The sequence below is a fragment of the Otolemur garnettii genome, unplaced genomic scaffold, assembly GCF_000181295.1.
Source record: "Otolemur garnettii isolate 467f Iridium unplaced genomic scaffold, OtoGar3 scaffold00100, whole genome shotgun sequence".
Lineage (NCBI taxonomy): Eukaryota > Metazoa > Chordata > Mammalia > Primates > Galagidae > Otolemur > Otolemur garnettii.
In genome coordinates, this window is record NW_003852495.1 from 3,915,717 (window position 1) to 3,928,940 (window position 13,224).

Here is a 13,224-nt window from a genome sequence, read left to right on the forward strand (position 1 = left end):
ATGATCCTCACATGATCCTCACATATAGATGTGATGTGATGATCCTCACATGATCCTCACATGATCCTCACATGATCCTCACATGATGACCCAGTGGAGTCATCACCTCCACTGGAAGCACCATCATTTCATAGACCTCCTTCCCCTTGGACTCACCTAGCAAAGTTCTGCGCTTGCTTAAACTCCACCATCCACTTTCTCTCTCCCTGCACCTAAACAAACCTCTGAAGAGAAAACCCACCAGGATGATTGGTATCACCTTAAATTTATGGTCCTCCTCTTCCTCCTGACTTCTGGATGTTGGAGTGTCCACAGTTCAGGGATCTGCTTTCTATATTCACTCCCAAACTAATCTGTCATCATGTATGATAATAAAATACTAAAGAGATGAACCTTCAAGCAAAAGGGTTTTATTTTAGAGTAACATACAAAACGTAGACTTGCAATCAGTACATACCTACCAGGGCAATTTCCTGATGTGTCCAAAGCACAGAGGAAATGGCTGGAGTTTTATTGAGAAAGGACAGAAGGTTATGCAAATTGTTTTGAAAGAAAGTTAATTGGTGTTAGCAGAGGAGCTCTGATAGGCAGATGACAGCAATTACTAGGTAAAGGTTGTCTTCAAATCACAGCACCCTGTTTCACTGGATCGGATTTGCTAGGCAGTTTTTGGAACAGGCATTTGTAAACCAAGTGCTTTTTCCTAATGGCCTCTCAACTCCATTTTAGTTGAATAACATAGGAACGACTCCACTTTCACACATCGATTTATAATTTTTATGACCCTAGACATACTGCTTCTCCAAACCCTACACTGTTTACCTGACATCACACCATCCCCAAGTTCAGTCAACTCTACCTTCAGGATGTATCCAAAATGTGTCACGTTCTCTTTATTTCCCTTGTTGCTCCACCAGTCCAAGCCGCTGTGTTTATTCTTCTAAGCTATCGCAGCGGCCATCTAACTGGTCACTAGGGTTTCTTTTCCTGCCTCTCAGTAGCAGCCAGAGTGATCTTTTAAAAATGTAATCTTGGTGGCACCTGTGGCTCAAAGGAGTAGGGTGCCGGCCCCATATGCTGGAGGTGGTAGGTTCAAACCCAGTCCCGGCCAAAAACTGCAAAAAATAAATAACAAAAAAATAAAAATGAAATCTTTCTGTGATTTTTTTCTGCTTTAATTTCTCCAGTGGCTTTTGTCACATTCAGAAAAAAGTAGAAACTCCTCCTAACTCACAAAATTTCACATCTGGCCTCAGATAGTCCTTGATCTCATCCCCTGTCACCTTCCCCTTGGCCTTGAGTCACCTGCCTCACTGGCCAGTTTCAGTTCCTAGAACATGCCAAAATCTTCCCAGCCTTTGGGTGTTGGTGGTGGCCATTCCCTTTTTCTAGAATGTTCTCTCCTCTGATCTTTGTATAGCTGGAAAATTCTTGTGGTTAAAACCTGAGCTTTTAGGGGTCCTCAAACTTTTTAAACCGGGCGCCAGTTCACTGTCCCTCAGATCATTGGAGGGCAGGACTGTGGGCCCCGGGAGGAGTCAGCTGCTAAGTAGGACAGGCAGCTGCGGCAAAAACACCCAGCAGGCCGGATAAATGTCCTAGGCGGGCTGCATGTGACCCGTGAGCCATAGTTTGAGGACGCCTGGCTTAGATGTAATTCTTAGGAAACTTAACTATAAAAAATATGAGTAAAGTTCTCAATTTGCTGAGTGCTTGAGCAACTGAATAAAAACATATAGTTAAGCTTTTTGTGCTCTAAGTACTGCTTCAGCATTTTTACCTTTGAAAATTTAAAATTATTCCAGAATTTAAATATATACTAATGCATTAAATTGTCCCTTAAAGGTAGAAAATGGTATCCTAGAAATTGTGTCTGCCAGTGCCTAGAGAACCATCTGAGGCCATAGTACTGCCTTGCCAGATTGTGGGTCAAGTGCATCCATCCTTGTTTAAGACAAAGAATGTGCATGTGTGTGCATGCATCTCTGTGTTTGACAACAAAGGAATTAAACATATCTTGAATCCTGGTAGTACGTTTTTTCCCTAGAAAAATCCATAACCAGGTCATGTGCTCAGCCTTGTCTTCTGAAATTCTTCTTCTCAAATTTGTAACTTCTCTTTACAACAGGGTGTATACTAGATCATTTTTATGTAATTCCTTGTGAAAACAGATGAAGAAATATGGCTGGCTTCAGAAGTAATAAAGCAATAAAGAAATGACTCAGAAACAAGAGGGGAGCAAGTAGATGAGCAGGGAGGTGGAACAGTATTGGCATTGTGGGTGGGGCAGTTGTTCACGGAGCTCCTACACATGTGGTATCCCAGGCCCTAGTAAATGCTAGCAGCAACCCTTCCTGCCCCCTTGTCACTGTGCCAACTACAAATGCCCACACATTTTCAATCACCCTCTGGAGTGCTTGAGAATTAATAAGTGGCACGGCTATTATCTTGGTGCTTTCCGTTTTATAGCAGGTGTAACTTCAATGTGAAATTTGCTCAAGAGATAATTCATACAGTACTTTTACCCCCAGTGCTTTTATGTTCTGCTAATAGCCTTTTAGCTTAATGCTTTACACCATGCAACCTAATTCTGGAACACATTAAGTATGTTAAGTGAGGGATAGATGTATGGGGATCTAAACCTAGCAGATGGAATTGGAGGGAGGGACTCTTTTTGATAAGCAGTCTGGAGACAAAGTGCCACATCAATGTTCAAAGATGTGATTACTGCAGTGGAGGCCATTATCACCTTTTTCCTTACTTATGAGAGCACAATTAAAATTAGTGAACTCTGTGCTTTTCTTAAAAGGGTGAATTTAGGAAGTTAAATAATTTTCTTAGCAATTACCAGGAAAAGGCATACTGGTATGATATTACACACTAGAAGGACACAGCGATAGACCAGTGTAGTAAGTACCTTCCAAATGGTTCCCAGTGATTTCCGCCTCCTGGTGTTCACACCCTTGGGTAACCCTTTGCTCTTGAGTATAGACTAGATCTAGTAAGTTGCTTCAAATGAATAGAATATGGGAAAAACACTGGAATATCATTTCTGAAATTCAGTTACAAAAAACTAGGATTTCTGTCTTGTTCTTTCTCTTGCTCACAATTACAAAGCAAGCTGCCCTGGGAGCTTCCCTGTGGAAAGGCCCACTTGGCCGCCATCAAGGAACTGAATCCTCAGTCCAAATGAGAAGCATCCGGACAACCACCAGGTGAGTGAGTTTAGATATGGGTCGTTCTCTGGTCAACAACATGATTATAGCCCAGAAGAGATCATGAAGCAGAAGACTTGGCTAAACCACAGCTGATTTACAGAGACTGTGAAATAGGAAACATTTGTTGTTTTAAGTTGCTAAGTTTGGAGATAATTTGTTACACAGCAATATGTAGCAGTCTGCTATAAACAACAGGAAACACTTGTGATGTGATTTATGCTTCATAGTCTTTAAGACTGAAGGGCACTCAGATCTATATATTCAAATAAGGAGCAAGGCAGGGCTGAATAAAAAAACTTCCTGAACATCTCTGGCAGAAAAAAGGCCCCTTTTTCTGCCCCTTTTTCTGAAAAAAGGCATAAAAAAACCCAAAAACATTATATGGCATGATGGCATTGAAGAGAGACCATATAGGGGCATGTGTTATAAAGTCAAATTACTAACTCTGGAAATTTGAGCAAGTTGTATAACTTATTTGGGATTCAGTTTCTTCATTAAAAAGCTGGCAATGGCAGCTGAGCACAGTGGCTTACACCTCTAATCTTAGTACTTTAAGAGACTGAGATGGGAGGACTGCTTGAGGCCAGGAGTTTGAGACTAGCCTGAGCAAGAATGTGACCTCGCTTTACAAAAAAATAGAAAAATTAGCCAGGTGTGGTGGTATGTGCTTATAGTCACAGCTACTTGGGATGCCATCACACTCTAGCCTGGATGACAAAGCCAGACTCTGTCTCAAAAAACAAAACAAAACAAAACAAGGCTGGTGATGGGATTGGCCAACAGACTAAGAACTGTGTTAACATTCTATGATGCTATGATTCAAGGATTGCAGGCAGTTCTCCCAAAATCTCTTTCTCGTTTGCTGGAATCTCCATCATTAGGTTCCTTGGTGTTTCCGGGTACTGTCCCTGAAGTTACTACTCAATGGAAGAAATTTTTGAATGGTGAAATGGATGGAGAAGGAAATTCTATGGATACCTTTATAAACAAAAAGGTAGGTTCTTGTGCTCCTGTGAAGTCCCTGAAGGGTAGTGGTGACAACAACAGAGATAGTAATGGTTGATTTCACAATTTTGATGGCCTTTTCAAAATTCAGATATATGTGAACTGTATAACTGATCAGATTTCCCCTCTTACCTTGGCTGCAAGAAAGGTCAGAGTAAAACTCAAGTTCAATCATAGCCACTATATTAAATTTGATGGGTCCTGTATTCATATTCTTTTTCCCTGTCTAATTTACATACTTCTTATTTACCACATGTCTTTTGTTATAAGTCGGCTCAAATATTCCATGGAAAAAGTTGGAGGCATAAATAAATATAATAGACACAAACCCATATATTTATTTTTTTCTGTAATTGTGATAATACAAACACAGAAACAGCAAGTCTGTAGATATACCTTTATCTTGACTATTTTCAAAATTTAAAGTTAATTTGGTTGGGGGAGGAACAAAGATTTAACTTAGCATAATTGGTGAAAAGCATAAGTTGGCAAAATTAAAAAAACACAAATTCCAACAATATTTGTACCGTTTTTATTTTGTAAAAATAACCATCTGAATGCATTTCCATAGTATATTACAGTTAAGTACTTCATTACATTATTAGAGCATTCAGTAGTTGCAAAAGTATTAAACTGTGCTTGAGAAGATTCAGATTGGTTCAAAGTCATTCACTGAACTAAAAGTCATTTTCCTCATTTTTACAATTATGACATTTATCAGAGTCATTCAGCTCCAATTTACATAAAAAAACATTATAGACAAATCCCACTGAAATCATCAAACAATATTTTATGCTGTTACAAATATGTTATGCAAAATATAACACTGGCACCAGATTTGTATCATCGTGCTTTGCAAATATATATTGCACATGCTAAAGCATAAAATATGTAGACAAAACTACCAAACAAAAGATATTTGCATTGAAGTTTTAGATCACTGCATAAGAAACGCATAGAATTACATTTTATACAAACACTCAGATTGTCACTATCTTTGAAACGCTTTTCCCCTATAATACTGACCTATGGTTTACAGTTTTGTAAGAAGAAAGCACTTTAGCACTGCAAAATCCAACATATTTTCCTATAGAAAACTTTAGCATTTTCATATTCATTTCAATGCAAGTAAAAGGGGAAATAGGAAAAAAGACACTTTTTACATTCAAAGAAAGGTTGAAATAAAAACTCACTGGTATCATATTGCTCCGATAACACGCACATGAAAAAATTACAAAACATTTCACAGAACATTTTCAGAATATACAAATTTAAAAAGGCACTCTAACTTCATATTACAAGACAAAAAAGGGATGGGCTCTTCAACCAACACAACAGATAAGCACACCAAGTTGCTCAACCGTACAAAGAACACTAGTGCAGCAAATTCATTGGATGTTCTCGTTCTAATTTAATAATAAAATAATAAATGAAGCAGTGTTTACTGCCCAAAGTACCGAAACATACTATGGTGCCCTTTTAATAGTGACAAATAGAAATCCCCTGAGCTATTTACTGTAGAATCATAGCAGATTTTAGGCAAGTTGGAGATAGTAACATATTTACCAAAGAGAGACAGACACGGCTGAATAGGTAAGTGCAATGAAACGTGATCCCTGTGGCTGTGGTTAAAATACAGTTTAAAAATAACACATTTAGGTAAAAGCACTCAGCAACTCAGTTTTTAAGACTCAATTAAAAACACAACATTTTCTGTTTTTTTTTTCCTTCGAAAGCTATGTTACAAACAATTTTATTTCTAAGAGATGTAATCAAAACAAACAGAAAATTATAGTTTTTAAAGTCATTTCTGAAAGGAAAAAATGTGGTCTCGGGGAAGGGAGGAATAGAATGAGAGAAAGGGAGGGGGAGAAAGAAAGATACGTCAATTGATTCAACGATCAGTTCATTGTGAGCATGATTTCATTTCATTCTTTTGTCCTCCTTCTATTGGTAAGAGAGAGTGGGGGAAGGTCAAAATGCAGCTCCATGGAGATAATGTGTCCTGGTCAGTCACTGCTTTGCTGAAAGGGTCCTTGTACTCTCTGCTGCTCTACAGGAAAAATATTAACGCTGCTTCACCATGAGCACAGGCATTTTTAGTTCTGGCTTTAAATGCCAACTGAGCAAGATTTCCATTCATTTCTAGAAAAAGACACCGTAGTATATTGTGCTTCTTCAACATTAGATCTCCCTCATTTTCAGTGTTTTGGTAAAGGTAAGGTCTTTATTGCTCATTAGCACTTTATCTACTTTTTAAAAAGACATCTTTTCTAAACAAACAGAAAGGACAGAAGAAGGAGGGAAATACAACACCAAGAATAAAAAGAAAATGGTGGCGGTGCTAAAAATTTTCAATAAGATTAATACCAGTTCTTAAGTCCTTTGAATAAATTCTCATTTGTGAAGAATCCCACATGAGTTTTCATTAAATCCAGGATATTAAAAGAATGAGATCAAAGATTTTTATAGCTAGATGAAAAATATAATACAGTATTTGTATTTGATCCAGATATGATAGAACACTGTTGTAAAAATCTCTCACACTATAAATAGAAATTTGGGGGATAAAAATGAAACCCATTATAAAATGTCAGAGAGAACTGTCCTAATTCAACAGGGTTCTTGGCTGTCTCTTCCTCAAGTGGAAAATAGCACTTGAGCTAGTGATTTTTATTTCTCCTCTTAGCGTATGTACCCACACATTGGCATCATTTCCCATAAGGTTACTGGGACCCTGTAAGATTTTTCAGTGTATTTCGGGTAACTTCTGGATCTTTTTTGGGACCATCTTTGTCTATACGATCTACTACACACTTCCATCTTCATCAGGCAGAAGAGCATACAGACCCCAGTGTCTTCTAAGCTCTAAGCTGACTCCAGACTGGGGGTGAGTGATGGGGGTTGTGCCCCTCTCTAGCCAACAAAGAAGAACCTAACAGTCCATTGGAAACTTTAGCAGTGGAAATGCTGGGTCTGGCCCCAGGGCTCTTGGCTAGCCCAGGCTCAAGTGTGTTTTTCCACTTTTTTGTTATTCCAAATCAGATACATAGCAAATAAACAATGGATGTTTCCTTGGTATTTGTTTCATTTCAAATAAATATGAACACATTCACATGAAAAGTGTATGGACATTTTCTCTAATTTGGCAAAAAATAAACCATAGTCAACACATTTTCAGTTACAGATGTTACGCTGTCAACTAGAAATCTGTGTCATAAGAAATATAAAACACAACGAAGACTGTTACACCAAAAGATTACATTTTAACCCCATAGAAAAGCTACTTCAGTTCTCACTTGCGTTTTGAAGGAAAAAAACTTTAAATCTTCCATTTTAGACTGAAGCATTTTGGTCCTCATGTATAGCTGGTTGATGAACTACATACATACATGTACATGTACATATACACACCCATGTGTGTACGTGCATAAGTTTTAAAGAGTCTTTCATTCTTCTTTTTGTACAGCTGTTCCAGGTGCGGAACGGGGTCCATTTGACCTAGAAGCTTTGGCAGAGGGAGTAGACACAGTATTCACTATGTTGATTTCATCATCAAACAACTGGCAATTGGCTTTAATTTCTCTATCACCCGATTCTACTTTCTGCTTTCACTTTCTTTGTTTTCTTTTGCAGTCACACTTTCATTCACTTGACATGACTTTGAGAAGCTCATTGACATTTTACAATTGATCGACAATGCTGATGATTCTGGTTTTAAAAAAGTTAGTACATATTTTGATTTAAGAAAGAATCAACAAGGGGTAGTTTCATGTTAAACTTGCATATGATCTCAAAGTTTTGGTGCAATTTTCATCAGAAATGTTATTAGATAGATTTGGTTTCAATCACCTGGGTGAACATTAGTTTTAGGTTTGTTATGGGAAACACCGAGTCCTACGTTTGTGTTACACGAAAAAAAGCAAGTTCAGTTTTTCAATTCATCTGGCAACTTTAACAGAGATCTTCAGAAAGTAGTTCTGGATATTTAAGTGCTTATTATAGAGAGGATATGAATAGCTGGACTCCCTTAAAAAGATTATTACAGGCATTATTTCTGAAGATGAACACCTTTACCTTTGGCTTCTAGTGAGGAAGTAAACATCAAAGTGAGAAGAGGCTGGAGGCATTTCCTAGCTACCTCTCCCCTCCCCTCCCCGGGGACGTGAATGTCACATTGATAGACTTCTGAGAACAGACTGCCGAGGACATGAAAAAGAATTCTTTATAGAGAGCGCTTGCCTCTCTGTTGCATTATCCCCAAAGAAAAGGAATTAAATACATTTTCTATTCCTTACTTAAAATGAGAGGTAGACTTTCACAGAAATATCTTAGATCTAAGGAGAACATGAAACAAAACAAAATCGGGGCCTATCTGTGTGAATGTTTCACCCAACCGCCTCTCTAACCTCTCTTGGTTTGATTAATTCCTTCTCGACTGGCTTCTGGAAGCCTGAGCCCCAAATAATACTCGGACACAACATAAACATGGAACTCAAGCTTCTTTCCCTTCCTCCAACACAGGTGATCAAGGATAAGCTTCTACAGTCCAAAGTCAAAACGTTTCTGAATCAGAATCATTTTCATTGTACCCATCCTCCGAGCCTACGTTGTTACTGCACAGGCTAACCATGCTCCCCAGGTTGGAGAGGGTCGTCCTGCTCAAATTGTCTTTTTTAAAACAAACGAAGTTGACAGCCGTCATTGTATTGGAAGGAGAAAAAGGCATCATGGTAGCCAAAATGAGGGCCAGGCAGTCAGCCACGTCTTTGTTAGGAGCGCAAGCCAGGGCCGGGGTATGACCTGGGCGTAAATGCAGACAAGGCAGTGGTTAGTCCGGTCCGGAGGCTCGCGAGCATTCCACAGTACATCTCAAATGGTCTCCAAAGCAGAGATGTATGCTGAGTTAGAAATCATGCTGGGAAAACGGGGAGTTACTCTGCACAGTCATGCTAGGGGGAGGCTGGAGGGAGAGGGAGTGGGGAGACATTCTGTGAAGGGTTTTTGGGTTTTTGTTTCTTCCAGCTCCCATGACTACAGCAAGCACCACATTATCCAGAGTTAGGCAGGATTCCAGCCTTCATCTAGTGAACAGAAACATGAGGGGGCGGGTGTGGGACACGATACCACACAAAACAGCAACAGGACACACCAGGAGGATGTTTCCACTTGAGAGCGCACGCACACCATGAGCCTCAGGCCCGGGCCAGAGTCGGACTCTCATTCTGAGAACAATGACTTTGCATTGTTAGGTAATTGTGTGTCAGATTAGAAAAGATAGCAAAAATTACAGGATTGTGAAAGTGAGCAAAGTAATTTTGTTGCTTTATATATCCTCTCTCTATAAAGTATACACCAAGTAACTGGTTTTAGAAAAATGGAATCATTTGAGTAGATCAGATATAGGAAGGCGTTGGTTGTGTGTGAGTAAAAATTTACAATCATTTAAGAGAAATTTAACAGAAAATTAAGAAACAGTGACTCCACCAACCAAATTTGAATCTGAAATGTAACATGTAAGAATATGACTACGCTGTGCCACAATTAGAGTCACGTCATTCTCTGCGGTTTAGACGTGACGCATCCAGTCCTCGTGAGCCAACTGCCTTCACACATAGACAGGTGTCTTGGGGAGGTCAATTAAGAAGTCTTTGTTTTAATTGCTCCTTCATCCAACCTTTATCACTGGCCTGAAAGGGTCAGCCTCCTTCTCAGTGGCCTGAGTTCCTACTACCTATCGCATAGTGTCCTCACTCAGTCACTCAGAACTGTCACAAGGAACTTTCACCTTTGACCTGCTTTCCCTCCTGCCCTTTTAAGGGATTATTATTCTTTCTGATATGAAAACAAAGACGAATGGACAGCGATCTCAGCATTCCATTCCATAAAGGCCAGTAAAGGAATCATGACTGTACCCCCACAGGTCCCCCCGCCTTTGAGGTGCAGCTGAACCCTGACATAGGCTGCAGTTCCACTGACCCTGGGGGCTCTTGCTCTTAAGGTTGTGTTTGGCCAAACAAACCTCAAATGTAGCAGATTTACACCCCAGAAAGGCAAAACTAATTCATTCTGTTCTCTTTGGTCATTTTGGAGATAAACTGTGGGCCTCTGCATGCCAGCCATAAGGTATATCGTGGTGATAAGATGGTGAGGGAAGGTGAGGCAGGAAGATCAAGGAGATGGAGTAAGAGAGAACTTTCTGCACTTCCTAGATGAGTCAGGCTGGGATAGAGCAGGGTACATGCTAGGATAAATGGGGCTGCAGAACCAACACTAATCAAAGTTAGCTAATGATGTCAGTATGGCTGCTTACTTCTGAGAAATAGGCATGAGCTGCTAATTCCAATACCTGTAATAAGCAGTTAATTGAGTTACATTAATACATTATAACACTTTCATTAAATGCCACAATTAATGCCATATTTAAAAATTACTTAATTTGTAAATATCCAGAAATTCTTTTTTTTGCTCCCCACGGTTAATAGGCATTCTGTTTAACATGGCAGTTTAGTACAATTGCTGTATTCATTAGCTTTCAAAATTCTAAGGAAGCAAAGTACAAAGCTTCTGTTAAGAATTAGCTCATTTAGAAAAGAAATATATAGATCAGGAGAAGCTTTCAAGCACAGACATTAATTAAGAAATTTTACTTTTGTTCCCCAAATTTCCATGTGGAGAATATGAGTTCTGATCTTTACTTTAAAAAGAAAAAAAGGTTTGATCTCAGAATGAACTGAAATACGATCAAAGACCTAGGTTTATATTTGGGCCCTTGAGCATGCACTAATGACACGTGTAATCCCTAAGTCTTCAGCATATGCAGTTAGAATTGTGAATGCCAAGTTGAAAATTTTTTGGTATGTCTAAAATAGTTTAACCACCATGCTGAGGAGTTAGAGGCCAGCTGCTGACATTACATGCAGAATGGACAGCACTGGTGGGCTACAGGTAGACCATGAGATTTACGAAAAGACAGACAGGACAAATTATCCTCCTTTGATTTTTCACACACATAGAACTTCCAAGGGGGAGAGAATTCTCACTGCCTTTTAAACTAGCTCATGTCTTTCTCATTTCCTCAGGCTTAACAGCATATGGAAGGTACCTGGATTGACTGTTTACTTTTACCACTTACCATTTTCATCTACAGCAAGGACACAGGCCCCTTTGGCCAGCAACTCCTCAACTACCACCTTCAAGCCATTGCGTGCAGCAACATGGAGGGGTCTAAAAACACAAGACCGAGTATCAGTCATGACATGTATTTGTGAGAATGTGGCACTTTGGTTAGCCCATCTCACTAAAGGAAAGAAGTACTTAAGAATCTGCAAATAGTATGTGGATTTTTTTTTTTTTTTTGAGACAGAGTCTCACTCTGTTGCCTTGAGTAGGGTGCTGTGGCATCAACAGCTGATAGCAACATCAAACTCCTGGGCTCAAGCAATCCTCTTGCCTCAGCCTCTCGTGTAGCTGGGACTACAGGCATCCACTACAACACCCAGCAAGTTTTTCTATTTTTAGTAGAGATGGGGTCTCACTCTTACTCAGGCTGGTCTTGAACTCCTGAGCTCAAGCAATCTACCCGCCTTGGACTCCCAGAGTGCTAGGATTATAGGTGTGAACCACTGCTCTTGGCCAGGCCAGCATGTGGGTATTTTTACCGCTTATGAAAGGTATGTGTCAACCAGATGTTTTCCAGGTGCTAATAATCCTCCTGTTCTTATATGTTTGGCCCAGACTTCTCTGCAGATACTGCAAATACTCTGCATCTCAAACAATCTCAATGACAAGACGTAGGAAGACAGAGAAATAGCTCTTGTGTATTTTGTAGAAGGTTCTTTATCATTTGATTTCTACTACAGTATTTGAATCACTGTCTCACACAGCTCATTGATAAAACTGGCAATAATATCATCCATATTTATATAATTTCAAACTTCTTTGTTATTGCTAAATGCACACAAATGTTTTATGAAATTTATAATACCTTAAGAATAATGCCAAACTCAGTATATTGTGTAATATAATGCTTAAGAATCTTTTTTTTTTTGTCACTGAAGAGTGCTGTAGCATCATAACTCATAGCAACCATCAACTCTTGGGCTCAAGCAACTCTCTTGCCTTAGCCTCTCGAGTAGCTGGGACTACAGGCATCTGCCACAACACCCGGATATTTTTAGAGATGGGGTCTTGCTCTTGCTCAGACTGGTCTCAAACTCCTGAGCTTAGGCAATCCACCTGCCTTGGCCTCCCAGCATGCAGGATTACAGGCATGAGATACCATATCTGGCCTAAGAATCTCAAAGAAAAAAATCCTAATATTCCTTTGCCTTTAAAACAAATGCATAAGTAATTTCCTAAAACAGAAAATGGAGCAGCTTTTAGATCTTTCACACTGAGGATTACACTGAATCATATTAAAATATAATTAAGACAAATAGCTTAGAAACTCTTCAAATGTATTCTGGGAACCTGATTTATAAAACTGTCATTTTCTAGTCAGAATACATAATGCTAATGCATAATACAAATGGTTTCCCTAAATATGTCAGTCCATCAGCCCTTGAGATTCTTCTAACAGCCTACTAAATTTGTAATGTTACCCCAGGAATATTGCAAAGAAAACCACAGATCTCACAAAATACTATGAAGACATCAAAATAAGGACTCTAACTAAAACTGTCTAGCTTGGTCAGCATTTATAGGGAAGTGACTGTCACCTTCACCCAGGAGAAGCCAGGTCTGCATCTCTCACCACTGTTTCCCCGGAGCCAGCCTGGCACACAGCAGGCTCTGAATATTTGTTGAATAAATGACTATGATTCTAGATCTGAGTCAAACTTTAATAGTCATACTTACGTCTGCAGTGCATTATTTTTTGCATTAATAAGGCTCTCATCTTGTATCTTGTCAAGTATTAACAAGGCACATTTTTCATGACCCTAATAAAGAAAAAGAATGATAAGAAACATGGAACAGAGACACAGAAAAGTTCCTGGAA

At 39.2% G+C, this 13,224-nt stretch overlaps 1 protein-coding gene across 2 annotated transcripts in view; it reads right to left on the reverse strand.

The window, feature by feature from the left end:
- Positions 1 to 4,732: 4,732 nt before the first annotated feature.
- Positions 4,733 to 13,224, reverse strand: part of ANKRD44 (ankyrin repeat domain 44) — a 195,866-nt gene continuing 187,374 nt past the window's right edge. The window contains exons 25-27 of one of the 2 annotated variants that reach the window (XM_012809197.2): positions 13,083 to 13,165; positions 11,359 to 11,450; positions 4,733 to 7,731 (exon numbers count right to left, since the gene is read on the reverse strand). In XM_012809197.2, the coding sequence (XP_012664651.1) occupies positions 7,673 to 7,731; positions 11,359 to 11,450; positions 13,083 to 13,165 (234 nt within the window). In that variant the 3' untranslated portion in view covers positions 4,733 to 7,672. Of the gene's footprint in view, positions 9,027 to 11,358; positions 11,451 to 13,082; positions 13,166 to 13,224 lie in introns of both variants that reach the window. The other variant, XM_023516908.1, reaches the window with a different exon arrangement.